Source organism: Paroedura picta, chromosome 8 (genome assembly GCF_049243985.1).
Source record: "Paroedura picta isolate Pp20150507F chromosome 8, Ppicta_v3.0, whole genome shotgun sequence".
Classification (NCBI taxonomy): Eukaryota; Metazoa; Chordata; class Lepidosauria; order Squamata; family Gekkonidae; genus Paroedura; species Paroedura picta.
Window position 1 is genome coordinate 77230995 of NC_135376.1, and position 20693 is coordinate 77251687.

Consider the following 20693-nt stretch of genomic DNA (forward strand, 5'->3'; position numbering starts at 1 on the left):
AGGGAGGGGGAAATCCGTACGCTACAGTATTTTAACGGGTTGAACAGTTACATCTGTGGAACTGCCATTTTGTGAGGCTGAAGGAGGAAGATTTTTTAAAAATCTCTGACGGTGGCCCAACATGTGGGTTAAAAAACTGAACCAACCATGAATTGTGAAGTGAGAATCTTGCCTTGGTAAGGAACCCAGCTAGCCCCCTCCCCAGGGAATTCATTGCTGAGGTAAGATTTGGACCGATAGTTACTGAGACAAGTCACTCTCCTCAGCCTCATAGGGCCGCTAGGCTGAGCTTGGCAAATGGCAGGAGACTTGGGGGGCAGCGACACGGAGGCATCACTGTCGGTGTGGTGCTGCCCGGAAACCCAGAAGTGATGTTTTATCGCTGGGAACGGCCTTTAAATTCTTTCCCCCTCAGCTGCAATTTGGAGCAGCGGCGCACAATGGGAGTTCAGGCTGGGGAATTCCCTGCCTCCACAGGACGCTTGCTGTAAATAATAATACTACGAGATAATAGTCCTTGCCGCGGTGTTGTCCGAGGGTGGGAGTGAAGAACCAGGAACACCCTAAGGCTCCTCATAAGCAGAATTGTGATGACTCTTAACATTCTTAAACAAGCACAGTTCCTAGGACAGGAAGATCAGTTATCTGGCACTTAAATCGGAATAACAATGGCACAGCTTTGTAGTTTAGATATTCCTAAAGGATCGATGGGTGCCTGGTTACCGAGGGAATGAAAAAAGCAGGCGTCCTTTCAAAACGATGAGTCATGTTTCTGACCCAAACGGCCCTTTCAGAAAAAATCAATGAGTAGTGTGAATGTTCTGCATCCCCACTGGAGTCATCCTGGTGAGGCTCATCTTCCTCGCAGACCTCAGTCATAACTCATGGGGAGAATGTACTCGTGTATGAACTGGCTCCAAGATGACTGTTTTTGTTTATGGTCTGCAACTCTTCCTTACTCAATCCTAAGAAGCCCGGAGGGATTAAAGTAACCAAAAACTAACTAGCAGAAAAATCCAGGAAAGCATTGACTGCCCTGAGTTGCTGGATGATAGCTTCTATAATAATTAAAGGGCATTGTGTTGAATGACGGTTCCCTTCAAGACTTTGTATATGTGGTCTGGACTTGTTAAAGATCTTTCTCATGAGATGATGATGAAGAAGAAGAGTTGGTTTTTATACCCTGCTTTTCACTGCACAAAGGAGTCTCAAAGTGGCTTTTATTTAATTTATTTCCTTATATTTATAGTAATGGCAGAAAGTGAAGAGGAACTAATGAGCCTGTTGATGCGGGTGAAGGAGGAGAGTGCAAAAGTTGGCTTGAAACTCAACTTCAAGAAAACGAAGAACATGGCATCCGGCCCTCTCTAATCCTGGCAAATAGATGAGGAAGAAATGGAGGTAGTGACAGATTTTATTTTCCTGGGCTCCAAGATCACTGCAGATGGGGACTGCAGCAAAGAAATTAAAAAGACGCTTGTTCCTGGGGAGGAAAGCTATGGCAAATCTAGACAGCATCCTAAAAAGCAGAGACATCACCCTGCCAACAAAAGTGTGTTTAGTCAAGGCTATGGTCTTCCCAGTTGCAATGTATGGCTGCGAAATTTGGACCATAAGGAAGGCTGAGCATCAAAGAATTGAGGCTTTTGAACTCTGGTGCTGGAGAAGACTCTTGCGAGTCCCTTGGACTGCAAGGTGAACAAACCAGTCAGTCCTAGAGGAGATCAGCCCTGACTGCTCCTTAGAAGGCCAGATCCTGAAGATGAAACTCAAATACTTTGGCCACCTCATGAGAAGGAAGGACTCCTTAGAGAAGAGCCTAATGCTGGGAGCGATTGAGGGCAAAAGAAGAAGGGGGCGACAGAGAATGAGGTGGCTGGATGGAATCACTGAAGCAGTGGGTGTGAACTTAAATGAACTCCGGGGAATGGTAGAGGACAGGAAGGCCTGGAGGATCATTGTCCATGGGGTCACGATGGATCGGACATGACTTTGCACCTAACAAGAACAAAATATTTCTAGGCCGCCCCTCTCCAAAAAGGTCTTGGAACAGCTCAAAACAGATGTGGTTGCTTACAATCGCCTTCCCTTCCTCTCCCCACAACAGACACCATGGGGCTGAGAGAGCTCTGACTGGACAGCTCTATGAGAGCAGCACTATCAGGGCTGTGACTGACCGAAAGTCACCCAGCTCGCTGCATGTGGAGGAGGAGCTGCCGCTCTTAACCATGATACCACAGTGGCTCTCATAGATGCTCTCTTCAAATGCACTGCAGGAGAGACCAGCTGATACTGGCTTCTTGCTGAATTTCCATTTGGCTCTATATTGCTCAGAATGTTGATTTTTAAAAAAAATGTCAATAATGTGCTAGTTATTTTCATTCTCTACAGTGGCAACTGTAAAAAATAGATGTTATTAAGATCCACCAAAGACAGTCAGCAAAACAATATCATTCTTAAATTTGCCTTTGTACAATATGAATGCAAGTATTATGCTTATAGAGAAGTGACATGGTATAGTCCCTCTCATCAGATCTTGAAAAGGAAGCAGGGTCAGCCCTTGGAATGGAGACCCCCCCCCCCAATGACAACAGAGGACGGAAATAGCCAGCCACCTCTGCTTCTCACTTGCCTGAGAGATGGCTGCATCTTAATGGCACTGCACACACCCACACAAATAGGTACCTGATTGTAGTCTTTGTTGGGTGGCCTCCCTCCCCTTCTTATTGTGAGATATTACAGTTCACCACAGTGGGCTCAGGCACTGAAAGCCAGCATGGTGTCATGGAGACGGGGTGGACTAGGGTTCTAGGCGAGTCCTCAGGTTCAGATCAAATCACTGCTTCTACCCTGGAAGCTCACCAAGTGACCTTGGTCTTATCAGAAACTCTGAGCCTAGCCTGCCTCACAGGACTGTTGTTGTGACAAACTGAAGAATAACATTGTAAGCCACTTTGGGAAGAAAAACAAAATAAATGCATACCTCTGCATAAGGCCAGGCTTCAGGAGAAGGGGTGGTGAACTAGGATGTCCCGGGTGCAAATCTTTCCTATACCAAAAACTCAGGAGGCGGCAGTGAAATTGGTAATAAAGCCGTTCTCTCTCAGCTTCATGCACTTCCCTGTCATCAGTAGTATAGGGAGTGTATAGGTTGATCCCAGGGATGGGGATCTCTCAGTTTTACAGCTCCTCTCCAGGCAACAGAGGTCAGTGCTCCTGGGGAAAAGAGCTGCTTTGGAGGCTGGACTCCATAGCATTATACTCCACTGAGGTCCCTCCCCAAATTCCACCCACTCCCAGCTCAACCCCAAAGTCTCCAGGCTTAACCCCAGTCTAGAGCTGGCAACCCTGACTGACCCACACACAACGTGATCTCCCTCATGGACTTTTGGTGGACATCTCCTGGGAGTTCCTCATTAGGAACTTCCTTTCCAGAAGCACCCAAGCCCAACTGGATTGGGAAAAATTGGACTAAACTTACAATGCTCTCAGTGAAGGGAAGGAGGATGACTTAGCTTTTTGAGAAATAACTGTGTTCTGCTTTTCCATCAGCCACTGTCTGGCACTTGTCTTTCAACAGAAAAAGAAAAGAAGTACATGGTAAAAATAATATAAGGAAAAAATACGTGTAAGGTCAACGAAGAAATTTTAGCCATGTCTTCTTACTGCATTTCTTTATTCCTTATATTACTTGTCCTTCAATGACACACTGGTACTCAATAGGTACAAATTAGATGTGCAAAACAAAGAAACCAGTATGTGCACAGGCAGCATTTCTTGCCTCCCATCTTAAAGCCTATGGTAATTCGTCAGAATAGTTTTTTAGATAGTCTTTTTTATTAAAAGTTCTTTTAGAAAGAAAGATCAAAGCTACAATGCTAAAGAAAAAGAAATGCAAAACAATAGAAATATGAAATACGCAGATATGTAAAGAGAAGTCTCCCAATTTTCTCTATGAAAATATAAGCAGAATTACAAATTGAACAGTCTACAGTCATAAAAGGTGCTCTTTTTAATTCTCTAAATCATCCTTTCCTTAATCATCAGTTCATCACATCACAAATCACCATAATATCATCAATTCACTTTTTTTCCCATGCAAAAAGTTTATAACGAGTTTCATCAGAACAATTTCAAAGGGAGACTCCAGGGATAAAGATGCTGAGCTGGATATTCAGAGGCAGATCTGAAATAACCAGATTTGGATTTAACAGGGATTTGGGATGGTTCACTCACTACAGCAAGGGCTGTAGAGGCTTCAGGGAGGGCTTGAAGGAAGATGGGCAAGATCCGGGAATAAATGTGGCTTGCCGGAGTGGCTGGGGGTGGGGGTGGGGGCAGTACTCGAGGCATTCAGCAGCTAACCTCCCTCTGAGGCTGGACCAGATGAATAATTAACTAGTCAGTCACTACTCTTGAGAGAGGGAAGCAGCATGGTATAGCTCAGTCTCATCAGATGTCAGAAGCTGAGCAGGGGTGGTACTTGGAAGGGGGACCATATAGGAAGCCTGTGGGGAAGTGGGGGGCATGGCAAACCAGCTCTCACTTGCCTTGAAAGGAGGGTTGCCTGCTCTGGGATGGAAAATGCCTGGGGATTTTGGGGGTGGAGTCGGGAGGAGGCAGGATTCGGGGCAGGGTGGGACCTCAGCGGAGTATAATGGCATGGAGTCTACCCTGCTAAGCAGCCATTTTCTCCAACCCGCATCCACCCTTTGTCCCTGGCTGCATGCAGTCCCATTTCTGGCAAGGGCCAAATCTTAATTGGGGAGGGGCCCGTGAGGAGATGCCCTCAGCCTGCAGTCCCTCCCTCGTGGTTCAGAGTTGCAGCAGCAGAAAGGTAGGGGCAGAAAGGGCACCAGCATGGGAGCGGGGGGGGGGGGAATTCCCCACTGCAGCTGCCAAGCAGCTCCAAGCAGCTGCCCCAGTTTCCCCGCCCCTTGCGCTAAAGCTATCGAGCATAACCCTCCCTCTTCCAGTTATAGTTTATAAGCACATGCTGTCAATTGAAATGAACGTGCCTCTTTGCAAAACAAAGGCAGGGAGGGGAGTCTGCTATAGGCAGAAATTACCGACAATAGACAAACTCTGATGTGCCAATATGTCCAAATCATCATCCAAAAGGATGGTTTATAGAGCCAATAGTGACAGGAATTAGTCATGCTCTTTCACTTTTCTGTGGCTTTTTCCCCCCCCCGTTTCCGCTGTGACAAGGATGCTAATGCCCATGAAAGCTGAATTTGCAGCATCCTGTTTGGACAGCCCGTTGCTTGCTGAATAGTCCCTGTCAATCTCAGAATCCAGAAAACGGAGATTGACACTTCAGATATTGCCCTGTGCAGGGAATTTACCACACTTGGTAGGCAGAGGCCAGAACATTTCAGGTTGTCCAAGACACATCAGTGGATCATACAACGTGGTTCATCACTTTCATAGTGAAATCTTCCGTAACTCCATTTGAGACAAAACATTAAAATGGAATCATAGATCCCAAATAAAACATGGAATTCCTGCCTATAAGCCTCTACTTATATTGCTTGACTATGGGTTATCTCTAGGTTAAACCAAGCGTGAACTCTCTTTAGAAGCTAAAATGACTAAGCTGAGTATTGCATTTTGGTCACTTTATGAGAAGACAAGAGTCACTGGAAAAGACAATAATGCTAGGAAAAGTGAAGGGCAACAGGAAAAGAGAGAGACCCAACGTGAGATGCGGATTCTATCAAAGAAGCTCCCAAAGACCTGAGCAAGGCTGTCAATCACAGGACATTTGGGAGGTTATTACTTCATAGAGTCACCATGTCAGAAGCGATTTGACAGCACTTACGCACAAATTACCATACCCTGACAGGAACCTCTTCACCCTCCATCTTTACAACTTAACATGCCAGATGGTCGCTTGGCTTTCCCAGGCCTCTGTTCAAACCCACAATCTCATGACTACAGACTGGCTTCATTTGAAAGTATTGCTGTTTGAAGCAGTCTGGACGTTCAAGCCATAACTTGATGGGGTATTTTTCAAGCAATGAACACACATACACATGAAACAACTCAAGCTAATGTTCAGCGCGCTAACCAAAAAGCGATACAATACAGCTGAGGGAATCATGGTTTAAATACAAAAATGGAGGGAAACCATGCAGAGAAAAGGAAGGTCAAGGCATAAAAGATTGAAGTGAGAGCAGCCATATTAGGCACTCAAATCTGTCTGTTCTGTATCTCAGAATTCGGTCCCAATATTAGAAGAAGAGGAAGAGGAAGAGGAAGAGTTGGTTCTTATATGCCGCTTTCCTCTATTCAAAGGAGGCTCAAAGCGGCTTACAGTCACCTTCCCTTTCCTCTCCCCACAACAGACACCCTGTGGGGTGGGTGAGGCTGAGAGAGCCCAGATATCACTGCTTGGTCAGAACAGTTTTATCAGTGCTGTGGGGTGCCCAAGATCACACAGCTGGGTGCATGTGGGGGAGTGCAGAATCAAACTCGGCTCGCCAGATTAGAAGTCCGCACTCCTAACCACTACACCAAGCTGCCTCTCCAGCTATTAAAGCCCAGCTATAACATGGAAGGAGGAGACGACAGCTTGGTGGGAGTGAACTGCCACGAAGATTTGCTGGAGTTCTCTCATCCGAACATCAAAATTACCAAGGCTCTAGATGCTGTTCCTTCACATTGCTCACCGGCAAGAGGATCATCACCTGAAGAAAAACACTGGGTATTTTCACTTTCCCTAAAAGCCTGCTTAGAATTCAGGACTGAGCTACCTGATATCCATTGTCTGCATTTTGATAGCTAACAAAGTAGGGTCTGGATACCTTGCTAACTTTGAAGGCAGAAGGAAGATGGTTAGAACTGCCTACAAATCACTCAAATTTGTTCTGACATGTCAAATATTGTGGGGTGAACAGGAAAAAACAGTTTATTTCCTCTGTTTCTCCATCTCCTCCTGTGTGGATCTTGTGTATCCTTCCTTCTGCAGGGATATCAATACAGTAGGGAATCCAGCCTCCAGGAGGAACTTGGGGTTCTCCAAGAATAACAGCTCATCTCCAAACTACAGGGATCAGTTCCCCTGGGGAAAAGGGATGTTTGGGAGGGTAGACTCAAAGGCAGTGAGGTCCTTGTCCTCCCCAGGCTCTATCCCCAGATCTCTAGACGTTTCCCAAGGGAGAGCTATACAGACTTTAATTGGATGTTCTGTAACTATCAATCCATCAGCTATGAGTTCAGGAACTCACCATGTTTGGGAAGTATATTGTACAAATAAACTCCATTTAGATTGCCTTTGGGAAGCCTTGCTATGTGACTTAATCCCATAGAGATCAGAAAGAGCTGTTGCTTTTTTCTCTCTAGAGTCAAATTTTGCAGAGGTCCTGTGCGTGTTCTGCCTTTCCCAATGACACCCTGATTGTGTTACATCATGTTAAGTATTTGCTCTGCCTCTGCTACATATTTGTTGTTTACTGGAGGCCAGATCTGGCAAAAATCTGGTGGAGACAAAATTGAGGCAGATGGATGAACTTGGCGGGTGAGCAAGTGGCAAACAGGGGCACAGGTCTGGGGAGAGGAGAGGCAAGGGAGCAGCCTGAGGACAGCTTGGTCCTTACCCAAAAGATGAGCTGTTCATATTGAAGCACCATGCCAGAATCGAGACCTTCCAAGCCCAGATGGGACCCTAACAAGCTCTGGCTTCATTTCACACTTGCATGTCTGGTGCACACAGAGTGTCTTGGTCTGGCCTGCAGGGTCTTGGCCAAGAAGACACTTGGAGTTTTACATAGCAGTGGGCTGACTTGTGGAGGATGGCTTTTAAGTACATTGACAGAAACTTGGTCAGGAACAAAGAGAGAGAAAATGAGGATTCTGACGCAGCTCCTTTGGGCAAAATGAACCAATTATCAGCATCTAATAGAACTGCTCGTAGATTATCTCAGCACCTCACGCCTCCCCTGATTTTATAAGACCTAACAATTATAGTTTTATAAGACCTAGCAATTGTAGCTTTATTTAAAAACTCGTAAGCGTGCTCCTAGGCAGAGTTATACCCCCCTAAGTCCATTGAAACCCATGAAATTAGAAGGGTGTAAATCTTTTTAGGATTGCTCAGTTAGTCTCTCTTGAAAAGTCCTAATTGCCTAGTCCCTCGTCTGACATTTCAAGTACCCTCCTCCAGGACTACAGACAAAGGCATAAAGCTGTTGTAATTATTATGCTATGGAATGTAGTAGCACCCATGACTGGAGATCAAAACAATTGCCTACTTATCAGATAAAATTAGATGTCTCAATAGTATTTGTACTGCATGAATCCCACCATCTTTGATCTTATAAGAAGATGAGTTGTTTTTTATATCCTGCTTTTCACTACTTGAAGACGTGTCAAAGTAGCTTACTTTCACCTTCCCTTCCTCTTCCCACAATAGTCATCCTGTGAGGTAGGTGGGGATGAGAGAGCTCTGAGAGAATGGTGAGTAGTTTAAGGTCACCCAGCTGGCTGCATGTGGAGGAGTGAGGAATCAAATCCAGTTCTCCAGATTAGAGGCCCCTGTCTTGACCACTATACCACATTGGCCACATAACTAGATTGCCTGTGGGGTGTTACGGAGAGCAACAATGCCACAACCTCAAGGAAACTCTTAACAGGAAACTGTTTCAATGTTTGTAGCCCTATTTTCCATTAATAAAAAGTAGAATACATCCGAATGTTTTCCTGAAGACTCTTAATGCAGTTAATCCATGCATACAGTATTTGTTAATCTGTGAAGCAATTATTATTTACAGAACCTGCAGGTAGTTTTGTTAATTAAAAAGAAGAGTTGTTTTTAAGAAGAGCTGTTTTTTAATATCCTGCTTTTCACTACCAGAAGAAGTCTCAAAGTGGCTTACAATTGCCTCCCCTTCCTCTCCCCACAACAGACACTCTGTGAAGTAGTTGGGGCTGAGAGAGCTCTGACAGGACTGCTCTGTGAGAACAGGACTATCATGTCTGTGACTAATCCAATGTCACCCAGCTGGCTGCAGGCTCGGATTCCCTCCGAGCAGGGAATCAAACCTGGCTCTTCAGATTTGAGTCTGCCACTCTTACCAACTTCTCCAAATTGGCTCTACATTTCAAGATGGGAAAAGAGGAGAATCATACTCTAGAATGCATGTTTATTAATGATCCTTCAATCAATGGCCATCAACTATGGAACTGCCAAATTAGTTCCAACGCCCATCATTTATAGATCAGCTAACGTCCCAGCCCTACCTGCACTCAGGACTGCTTAGCAAGTCATTTTGCTTTAAACTTTGCAATTTGTGTTTTTTTCTGGTACGAGGTTCGGTTTGCTCCTCCACTCACCTGTAATGAGGTTGTCCACCAGGGTGGTCGGCATGCAGAAGATCCCCACCAAGACATCACTGATAGCCAGGTTGAGGATGAACATGTTAGTGACGGTCCGCATCCGCCGGTTCTTCAGCACAATGAAGCACACCAGCATGTTGCCCACCATGCACATGAAGAAGATGAAGGCGTAGGCGATGATGAACATGGCGGCCACCGGGGAAGAATGCTGGTAGTAGGCGGAGAAGGTGTAGTTCTCCTTGTAGAGTGGGTTGTGGCTATCATTCTTGGGACTGTTTTTAGAAGAGGAGAAAGTGTCATCTAAAACAGGGGGAAGAAAGAGGGGAAAAAATCAACCAGTATTGAGTTTGAGGCATCACAGCGTTTTTCATATCACCCACTACCTGGTCTTCTGATCTGGAGATGCAAGAGATTGAACCCGGGAGCCCCTGCATGCAAAGCAGGAACTGGAACACTGAGCCATGGTCCCCATTCCCTGAGCAAACAGGATGCTGAAGTGAGATAGCTCTAGGCTAGGTAGTCTCAGACACTCCTCTCCCTGCAATAGCTCTCCCTTACCTTGTCTCTCATCTCAGTCCCTGCACAGTCTGCCTGCCCTCTGCTCCACCTAAGGTTGCTAACTGGCCAGGAAAGAAAATCCCTGTCTTTTTAGTAGAGGCTTAGGGGGGCAGAAATGGGCAGTGTTTATTTATTAAATTTATATTCCACCTTTCTGCCTTTACAAAGGCTGCCAAGGAGGCTAACTGTTTAAAACATACATACTATTTAAAGGGCAAAAGAAGTAGGGGACGACAGAGAATGAGGTGGCTGGATGGAGTCACTGAAGCAGTAGGTGCAAACTTAAATGGACTCTGGGGAATGGTAGAGGACAGGAAGGCCTGGAAGATCATTGTCCATGGGGTTGCGATGGGTCGGACACCACTTCGCACCTAACAACAACTATTTAAAACTAAAATGTAAAGCCATTTAAAACATGCATTATACAGTCATTAAATTCAACTCTCTCCCAAACCATAAATAAATTTTGGAAGAGGAGGTGGCTTTTAAATTGTCTAAAATGGATTGCATTTTGAAGTTAAATATTTCTATTTAAATGTTGATTTATATTATCTTTAAATTGCAATATTGATGTTGGACTTCTGATGTAACCACCCTGAGATGTCAGGGAAGGGTGGTATACAAGTATAAAAATAAATATATCACTAAAACAATGTCCTAAGAGGGGGAAAAAAGGGTTAAAATGCAAACAAAACATAAAAACGCCGGCCAGGAAGGAAGGAAGGATCATTGAGGGAATGCCAAGCAAAACAAAATGCTCTCCACTTGCTGGCAGAAGAGGGCAACAGAAGAGAATGAACATTTGTTCATTCTCTTCTGTTGCCCTCTTCTGCCAGTGGGTAGAGAGCATTTTCTCCCTGGGGAGAGAGCTCCAGAGCTTTGGTAGCATGATTCAGGATGCCCTTTCCTGGACTGACACCCATTTGATCTCAGAGAGTAGGGACACCCAAAGGAGGGCCTCAAAGATGAGCATAATGGTCAGAGGGGTTCATGAGGGGTTCAAACCATATAGGCCTTTGAAGGTGAGGACTTGGATTCTGCCTGGAAACAAAGTGGAAGCCAGTGTAGATAGGCCAAGAGTAGAATGGTATGTTCCCTATGATTCCACCTGATATTTGCCAGTGTATCAAATTTATATTACAGTCATATTATATTAAAGAAGAAGAAGAAGAGTTAGTTCTTATATGCCGCTTTTTCCTACCTGAAGGAGGCTCAAAGCGGCTTACAGTCGCCTTCCCATTTCTAGACCAGTGGTTCTCAACCTGGGGGTCGGGACCCCTTTGGGGGTCAAATGACCTTTTCACAGGGGTAGCAGCAGGGCAAGCAGCTTGGCCAGAGGGGTGCCACCACTGTTGCCACTCCTCCTGCAGGCATCTGTCGGGAGCAGCAGAAAAGAGCGAGATCGGCATGGTGGGACAAGAGGCAGAGCTGAACTGAGAAACCCTGGGAAAAAAACAATTTATATACAATCAAGAACAATGGATCTTCATGCCATTGGTCAGTTTCGGTTTAATTTCTGTGAAAGAACACTTGCATAATTTTATGGTTGGGGGTGACCACAACACAAGGAACTGTATTAAAGGGTCGTGGCATTAGGAAGGTTGAGAACCACTGAACTAGACGGTCCTGTCTTCTAATGCCCCACACACTTGGAGGCCTCTAATGAAGGTCTACTCGAGCTCCTTCTCTTCCTGTCACATGATTTCCTGTCAGATGTTTACAGTTTACAGCAGTGGTCCCCAACCTTTTTGAGGCTGGGGACCGGCAGGGCAACTTCCCGCCCGCGCATGCTGTGCATGCGTGCCCGCGCTCGCGCATGTGCGGCCCTGATTCCCTCTCCCCCCCTCCCACAGTAAGAAGCTTCCCGGGCCGCAAGCTTGCAGCCTGGGAAGTTTTTTACTGCGGGGGGGGGCAGGGAGAGGGAGCTGCGGCCTGGCGCCAAGGCCTTCGCGGCCTGGCACCGGGCCGCAGCCCGCGGGTTGGGGACCACTGGTTTACAGCAGCCTTTTGACCGTGAAGAAGATCCTGAAATAATTTTTCAGACTTCAAGGAGCCTCAGAAGTGGCCAGCTGGCCACACCCCCTGCCACACCTCTAGAAGTGACAATACTACCTACTACCTCCACCCTTAGCTCTCCTTTTGCTCCCTCCCCCACCTTTACTACTACTATGGTGGCTCTGCCTCGTGTAGGCTGGAAAGAAGAGTAGGAGCTGAGAATATACCCCAGGCCTCCCCATATCATGCCGCTTCAGAGCTCTCGTGGACCCCCAGGGGTCCTGGTTGGGAATCCTTGGTTTAGGATCCCGAACTACAACCCGGTGGTTCAAGTTGGTTTCTGGCCCTGGAGAGGTTCAAGACCTGTGGATATTGATGCTATTGTAACTCACAACAGGCCCTGATCTGCCCCCTTTATAAAGCAAATAAGTCAGGAGTTTGCATGAGTCCAAGAGCCACATCAGAGGCCTGCAGGATTTGACTTGCCACTAAAGCATGGAAGATGGCTAACAGAATACAAATAGGTCTTGGCAGTTGTGTGGGCCTGTTGTTTAAATGAGGCAAAATACGAGGACCCCAAAACGATTGTGGTGTAGCCCACCAAACGATTTTCCATCTGTCATAGAAGCATGAGTATCGTACTTTTCAGGGAGATATGACGGAGCTCTCTGAGCTCTCCCCAGCTGGAACTGAGTAGATCGAAGATTTAGATATTAGTATCAGTCTGCATATCAGTTGTATCAACTTGCTTGCATATTTTATTTTATTTTTTGTGCTTCCTGTGTGCAACTGAGCTGGCTTCCAGGAGGGCAGTATATAAACTGAATAATAAATTTTAAAAATATGATTTAAAAAGAATAATAATGATCTCATCAAAAAGTCCAGCTCCCTGTCTATTAACTCCAAAGCTGCCCTGATTCCCACCAGCCCTCCTCCTGATGCCCCAAGAGACAGGAGTGTTACATTCCCATGATTTCCAAAATGCTGCAGGGCAAACCAGCCGTAAGGCTGTTCCTCGATCCTTTGTGAATGCAAAAATGGCACAGTCCTTCAGGGGCTGTTCAGGAACCCTGGCAACTTTCACTTGATGTCGTATTTCCCCATCCCTCAGAGACCTTAATAATATGTCACAAGGCAAAAGTGATTTCCTGAAAAGGGACTGCAGTTTGGGGCTCAGCGTGGAACGTAGGGGCATAACCACAGCAAGCATCCGTGGGACTACGACAGCCGTGTCCAAATGCTCTCCTGCTGCACACACAACTGTGCTCTTTGCTCTTTCTGTGGTTAATTTTTATTTACATTTCTGGAGCCTGAGGACCCTGCTGTGGCACCACACAAGTAAGCTGAGACTTGCGCTAGGTCACCTTTAAAACCAGACCCAAAACAATTGCCTCTTGGTGGCTCCTTGCAGATGATGCACTCAGGGCAGCCAGAGCCAGCGGGCAGTGGGAGCAGTGGCTTGAGGCAGTCCATGATATCAAAAGCAGCATCAATGGACTTTCTCATGCTCTCCCAGAGCACATACACAAGGGGTTGACAGTGATAAAAGAACAAAATCCCCTGTGCCACCCCCACCCTGTTATTTTCTTCCCCCATTATATGAGACCCAGTCTCCCGTGGGGCCTGGGGATCCCCAGGAATTCTAGCTCCTCTCCAGACTATGGAGATTCTTTTCCCTAGAGAAAACGGCTCCTCTGGCGTGTGAACTCTATGGCACTATACCCCACTGAGGTCCCTGTCCCCCTCAGGCTCCGTCCCCAAATCTCCAGGGATCTCCCCACCTGGAGGTGGCCACCGCGGGCTCGGCCCTCAGAAAAGCCCAGAAGCAAATAACCAAACTCTCTCTGATGCTAGTAAAATGCACTCCTGGCTTATTTACGTCCAGCCTCTAAAAAACACAGGAAGCCAGTGTTTACTCTCTTCTAGCAGCAAAGCCTTCATCATGCCACCTGACAGCAAAAGTTAACCAAACCAATTCCCCCCCCCCCTCTTCTATCAATTCAGCCCCAGATTCTGGAAAACAGAGTTGAATTTCTCAGGCGTCTGCCAGAGCGAAAGAGCTTATTGCTAGACTTTAGCCGGGGTGTTCAGCGGATGTGTATACAGGCGGCTTTGAATCAGACTCGATTGGCACAGTGAGACTAAGAAGAGAATAATAGGCAGGCTTCAGAGAAACGAAATGAAGGGAGCGGGGCCTGGGGGGGAGGAGTGCAGGACTGGATCAAAGACGAACCTGCAGCCTCTTCCCTTTGTGCATTGGACTGGCTGTTTATTGTCCTTCTTTAGATCTGGACTTATGTCCCGCCCTGTCTCCACAAACCCAGGGCAGATCATGTTTCCATCCTGGGAAGAGACTTATGTTAAAGACAGAGGAAATTGGGAACCGTTGGGTGGGAACATAGTGCTCCACCAGAAAAACAAATTAAAGGAGACATTTTCCTCCTAAAAGAGAGACCCCTCCCCCCCCCTCTCTCTCTCTCTCTCACACACACACACACACGCCTGTCAGCAAAGGCTTGGCCGAAGTGTATTAAGGCATGGGATCTGATCTTGCAACATCCCTATTTCATCTGGACATGACCGGTTTAATTTCTCCCGTATCAGTTCATTGTAGCCAACCTCTTGTACTGGAGCCATTCTATTGTCCAGGAGTCGATCCACCTGGGTGACTCAATGGAGCCTCTGTGGTCATGAGCATCCCAAGGGCGAGTGGTTGCCCACGTTGGGAAATGGGAGGCTGGGCTACACAGACCTTTGGCCGAAGCTAGCTGGGCTCTTCTTAAGCAGACAAAGGGGCATTCCCCAGGAGACGGGAAGAGCAAAAGCCATGCATGCCCTGTTATGGGGGTTAGCAAGGTCTGGAGAGGGGGGGGGATAGGTGAGCTTCACTTACCCCCCTCACTCACATGTGAGTATCCCCCCCTCTTGCATCTTGAGATGGCCCAGCCTGCCAAGAAGAAGAGCTGGTCTGATTATGCACAAGGCTGTCTGATTTTTCCAGGCTGTTACTCGGGGGGAAAAAACTGGTGTCTGGGGGTGAGTATGCATTTTTATACCCCACTTTTCACTACCTGAAGGAGTCCCAAAGCGGCTTCCAAACACTGCCTCTCCCCACAACACGCACCCTGTGAGGTAGGTGTGGCCGAGAGAACTGCTCTGGGAGAACAGCTCTAAGAGAACTGTGACTAGTCCAAGAATACCCAACTGGATGCATGTCGAAGAGTGAGGACTCGGCCCCAGCTCTCCAGATTAGAGTCTGCCATGAGAGCCAGCTTGGTGTATTGGTTACGAGTGCGGACTTCTAATCTGGCAGGCCTGGTTTGATTCTGTGCTCCCCCATATGCAGCCAGCTGGGTGACCTTGGGCTCACTGATAAAACTGTTCTGACCAAGCAGTAATCTCAGGGCTCTCTCAGCCTCACCTCCCTCACAGGGGGTCTGTTGTGGGGAGAGGAAAGGGAAGGCGACTGTAAGCCGCTTTGAGCCTCCTTCAGGTAGGGAAAAGCGGCATATAAGAACCACCTCCTCCTCCTCCTCCTCCTCTTCTTAGCCACTGCACTATTGTGGCTCTCAAGTGCTTTTCTGTGTGATTTTCCAGGTCTGTGGAAAACGGATGGCCAAATTTGTTCAAGTGCTTAAAAAAAAATAATCCTGGAATGCTAGACCAAAACTCTAAGGAACAGGAGGGAGGGTTCTTGGAGCACTGATGTTTTGCTGCTGGCTCATCCTTCCTCATTCCCAGGGATGCTCAGACCCTGTTCTGTTCGCATCTCGGATTGCGAGCAGGATTCTGGAACCCAGAGAAACAAAATATACAATCCTTGCTCAAGTGTTGAGATGTTTACATCCAAAATGCCCTGTCCCTCCTTATTCTCCTACTCCCCCCACCCCTATCTTTGTGCCTTATCAGCCAGCATTGTTGGATGCTAAAAAAATGAATCCCAAGAAGGAATTGCTTTAATCCTGCCTGGCCACGCTAGCCTTTACCTGCCTAACCTGGCCCCTGAGCCCTGGAATGTTTGTCAAGTCCCCATTGCAAATAGTTTGGCATGCATTCCCCTCTCATCCATTTGGGTTAGATGTACAAGAGATGGCTTGCTTGGATGAGCGTGGCGAGGGGGGGGGGGGAAGGCGCATGATTTGTCTCTCCAGTGATCCATGTTGCCTGGCTGTTTGATTCTCAAAGCCAAGCATGTATGTTTTTTTTATGGGGGGGAGGGGGCTTGTGTTTCATCAAGTCGCAGCTGACCTGTGACATCCCCTGTAAGTTTGCCAAGACAGTCAGAGGGGGTTTGGCATTGCTTGCCTCTGTCACGCCCCTAGTGTTCCTTGGAGGTCTCCCATCCAAATACTAGCCAGACGTGATCCTGCCTAGCTTCCAGGATCTGATGAGATTGGGCTAGCCTGGACTATCCCAGTCAGGGCTATGCTCTTCGGTTGCCACTAGACAAATGCAGTTCCAGCCAGGCAGTTCTGAGTCTGTGCCAGTACAGTACATGCACAGGTGTAAAAGGAATGCATACATTCAGGGTAGTCAACCTGTGGTCCTCCAGATGTTCATGGACTACAATTCCCATGAACCTCTGCCAGCAACTGCTGGCAGGGGCTCATGAGAATTGTAGTCCATGAACATCTGGAGGACCACAGGTTGACTACCCCTGTTCTAGAGCCGTTTTAAATGGGAATGCTTGATACTGCCTTGTCTGGAGTGAGTATGGTCTATTCTGGGCCACCTGTGGCTCTGCAGGGCTTCAGCTGGAGGCCTCTCACAGCACCTGCTGCTGGTTCCTTCTGCTACTGGATCCTTTTAACTGAGTTTGCCAGGGATTGAGCCTGGGACCTTCCGCAGGCTCCTCTGTCACTGAGCCACTGTCTCTCCGCACGCAAACGTCAACTAAGCAAGCCAACTAAATTACTAAATTACGCGTCTACATCAGCCGTACTTACAGAGCAAGCCCCTATGTTGAATGTCACCGATGCACAACATGGGCATTGAGAGCAAGGATTAATATTAATCCCAGTTCTGTAAATATCAGCCACATCCCTGCGGGGGGCTCACATAGTGCACAGGTGCCCACGTCCCTGGTGTGACATCCTAGCCGGCAGCCCAGGCGTGCAGGATGCGTCTGTCGGATGGGAAGGAACTTTTTCTCTCTGGATCTCTCTGCTAAGCCCTGCAGGCCGACCGGCCACGTGGAACTGAGCATGGGCTAAACCTGTCCCACAGCCCCCGTCCCACACCAAGCCCGGAAATGGCAGAGCCCATGGCCGGCAAGAGGGCTACTTAGAAAGTCCTTCGCAGCCTAGGAGGGTTTTAATTCATAGAAAAATCACCAGAAGAGTTAAAAAACAAGCATCCCAAGGCTGGCTCCCTCCACACCTCTGAGTTGCTCGGGATCAAAGAAAGGACTCCGAGTCCTGGGGAGCCCACCCATGGAAAGTCTGGGGCTCTCTTCCGCAGCCTCCCCCGTTCCCGCAGTTCTGCCTCTCCAACACAAGGCATCTGTCCCACATGGAAAAGGAAAGCCCCCCCCCCCAATGCCCCTTTGGTCACAGCCCAAGTCCCTGCAGCTAAAACCGCAGTTGGAGGTTTGGGGAAGTTGGGGGGGGGGGGTCGCCTCTGAAGCCCTTACCTTCCTCACTCTCCATGGCGCAGGCGGGCCTCAGGTTCTCCTCGCGAGGAGGACGACGGCGACGACTCGGGCTCAGCGGATGGACGGCAACCAGCCCCGCTCCTCGACCTTCCGTGCCTGCAGGATCCGGAGCTGCGCTGGGGTTTGTGGCGCGGGAAAGGCGATGGGTGGCCCTGCGGGGGCTGCCTCGTACTTCCCTGGCTCCCCGCTGCCCACTCGGCGGCTGGCTGGAGCCCGGCGCGCTCGCCTTCCCTCGGCCGCCCCCGGGAGCCAGCAGCACGGCGGCCGAGAAGGGCAGGGGGCTGCGGCAGGCTCGGGATGGGAGCCTCCCGTCGGCAGCCGCGGACCGCGCTTCTCTCGACCGCTTGCAGCAGGCAGAGGCGCCAAGTGTCAGGCGGCTCCTGCCTCACTTTGGAGAGGGGCGGGGGAAGAGGGGGAGGCGCCCCCCCACACCTGGAGAACAGCTGGACGCCTCGGGCACCTGCAGCAGCCGCTGCCACTCGTCGGGCAGGCGAAGCGGACGGCCTCCGGGGAGACCGTCGAGCGAGCCCGGGAAAGCCGCCGCAGCCCAGTCTGGGGAAGGCGCCCCCCGCACGGCCAGCCCCTCGCCTGCCCCGTTGGCTGAGCCTTGTCCGCTGGGTCAAAGGAGCACTCGCAACTTCCTCTCCTGCGTCTCCTGAAGGCCATCCCTGGCTGGTTTCTTTCTCCCGCAGGCAGCCACACAAAGGCCGCCGCCAAGAAGGAGGGGAGAGCTGGATTTTCATACCGGCTTTTCACTACCCAAAGGAGTCCCAAAACGGCTTGCAAACGCCTCTCCCTTCCCTCTGAGAGAAGTGGGGCTGAGAGAGCACGGATAGAACTGCTCTGTGAGAACAGCACTAAGAGAACTGACTGGCCCGAGGTCCCCCAGCAGGCTGCATGGGGAGGAGTGGGGAATCAAACTCAGTTCTCCACATTGGAGACTCCTGCTCTGTAACCACTACACCACGCTGGCTCTCAAGGATGACCTGAGTGCCTCAACCAGAAGTATGAAAACACTGCCCACCTGGTGCTAACAAGAAGGAGAGAAATCGCAATTTCCCCCAAATCCCCAAATCTTTCCCTCTGAGTCCCCCCCCCCACACACACACACACCAGCTCCCTTGTCTCCTTGGAAGATTGCCAGATCAAAACTGGGGGAGAGTCATAGTTTGAGGCCCTGATTTCTATGGAACATATAGAGCTGTCTTCCACCCAGTCCAGCCTCATCGGCCATGTTGACAGCTCAGACCGGCAGGCTTTTCCAGGCAGGGGAAGGCTCCCCCCCCCCCAAAGTATCACCCAAGATCCTTTAACTTGGGGGTGCCAAGAAGCGGATGCTAGACCTTCTGCCAACAAAACTAGTTCTCTGCCGCTGAGCCACAACCTGCCCCAAGCCACGGCACCTCACCCACCCACCCTTCTGGCCCATTGTTGTATGAAAGAGGGATGACTTTTTTCGAAAACAGATGGAAATCCGCCTTCACCAAGCCCCTCACCTGGCGAATATGAATGGAACATAAATATTTGCTCTTCTTGTATGGGAACGGCTGTCAGTCTCTAGGAAAGGCCTGGAGACCTCCTGCTATTCTGACTCATCCCTAGAAGACAGGAATACATTCCCTTGGAGAAAACGGCTGCTTTGGAAGGCAGATTCTATAGGAGAGTGGTGTACTGAGGTCCCTCTCATCCCCAAACCTGCCCTCCTCACACTCCACCCCCAAATCCCCAGGTATTTCTCAACCCAGAGCTGGCAACCCTATGTGTGGAGCATTTGAACTATAATGACTCACAACCTAATGCTTCAGAACCATGAAAACGTTAAAGCTGTTGGAGTAGGCAATGTCTGGTGTACAAAGTTAAGAGGAAGAAGAAGACCCTGAAGAGGGCAGCAAGAAGACTGTTAGGTCAGAGAGTTTAGGACCTTTCTGTCTTTTAAGTGTGCCTTTTGTCTGTCCCTAGACTGACATTCTCAGGGCAATTTCCTCTTTCTTCACAGAAGGTTTTCCGTCTCTTTCTCCTCGAGCTAGCCATGGAGGCAGACGCTATCCTCTCTCTTTCTTTCTGTACTATCACAAATAAACATAAATAAACCTTTTCCTCCTTTAACCAAAAACATAGCGTGTGCATATCAATGACTTACCCACCCTGCTAACAAAAGCAAATATTTCCCTCCATGTTTCACAGACTCTGGAAATCTCAAGCAGGTATTCACAGGGCATGTTGCAAGCACAGGAGATCTGCTGCATGCACCAAGTTCCCATACCCACGAGAAGTTCTTTCATTTCAGCGGGGAGATCTGATCGCAGCATGCAAATGCTTAGGCAGATTGCACCTTTCCATTCACCTTGACCACTGCGTAGATAGCCTGCTGTCAGATACATATCAACAATAATGGATGACTAGGAAACGAAGGGAAGGAATCCGTACTTCATTGCTGGTGAGCAATGCTGCTTTAGTTCTCAGGATGTGCCAAAGCGGCACATGGCAAAGCTTCCCAGGACTGCACAACTCTAGAGCAGGGGTAGTCAAACTGCGGCCCTCCAGATGTCCATGGACTACAATTCCCAGGAGCCCTTGCCAGCATTCACTGGTGAATGCTGGCAAGGGCTCCTGGAAATTGTAGTCCATGGACATCTGGAGGGCCGCAGTTTGACTACCCCTGTTCTAGACTGTAGATGGGGGATGGCGAGTCTGAAGGCTCCCCCGCATTGTAGAAGGCAAGTCTAAAGACAACAAATAAACGAAGATGTCAGGAAGAAATAGAAGCCAAAGCCTTGGTCTGTGTCATGCAGCCCTGTGATTTCCCACCTGCAGTGTGATGTGGTACAATCCAGAAGAGATGACCCACTGTGGTATCTCTGAACACCTGGACTGGCTTTTTGTGTTTCTGAGAGAGATATCCCTCACACCCGAGGCCTTCCTTGAAGTTAGTGATAAGTGTGAAGGGAAACAAAACAAAATCAGACCCTATATTCTTTCCACTTGGCCAATTGGATAATTTAGTCTGGCATTCCGCCTGGGATTTTCTTTAATACCGCATAGCCAATGGTCTGTAGCTAGCACATCTTCAATTATTTGTCGCCAGTCTGTTCAAATGCGGTCCTGGTTTCTGCTCTTGTTTCCGTTGTGTGTCAATCCTTGCAAGACG

General features: G+C 48.5%; 1 protein-coding gene across 2 annotated transcripts in view; it reads right to left on the minus strand.

Annotated features, from left to right (window-relative positions):
• NPFFR1 (neuropeptide FF receptor 1) overlaps positions 1–20693 on the minus strand; it is a 61070-nt gene that overhangs the window by 20799 nt on the left and 19578 nt on the right. Inside the window, exons 1-2 of one of the 2 annotated variants that reach the window (XM_077350478.1) lie at positions 17525–18161; positions 9337–9639 (exon numbers count right to left, since the gene is read on the minus strand). In XM_077350478.1, the coding sequence (XP_077206593.1) occupies positions 9337–9639; positions 17525–17540 (319 nt within the window). In that variant the 5' untranslated portion in view covers positions 17541–18161. Of the gene's footprint in view, positions 1–9336; positions 9640–17524; positions 18162–20693 lie in introns of those variants that run through there. The other variant, XM_077350476.1, reaches the window with a different exon arrangement.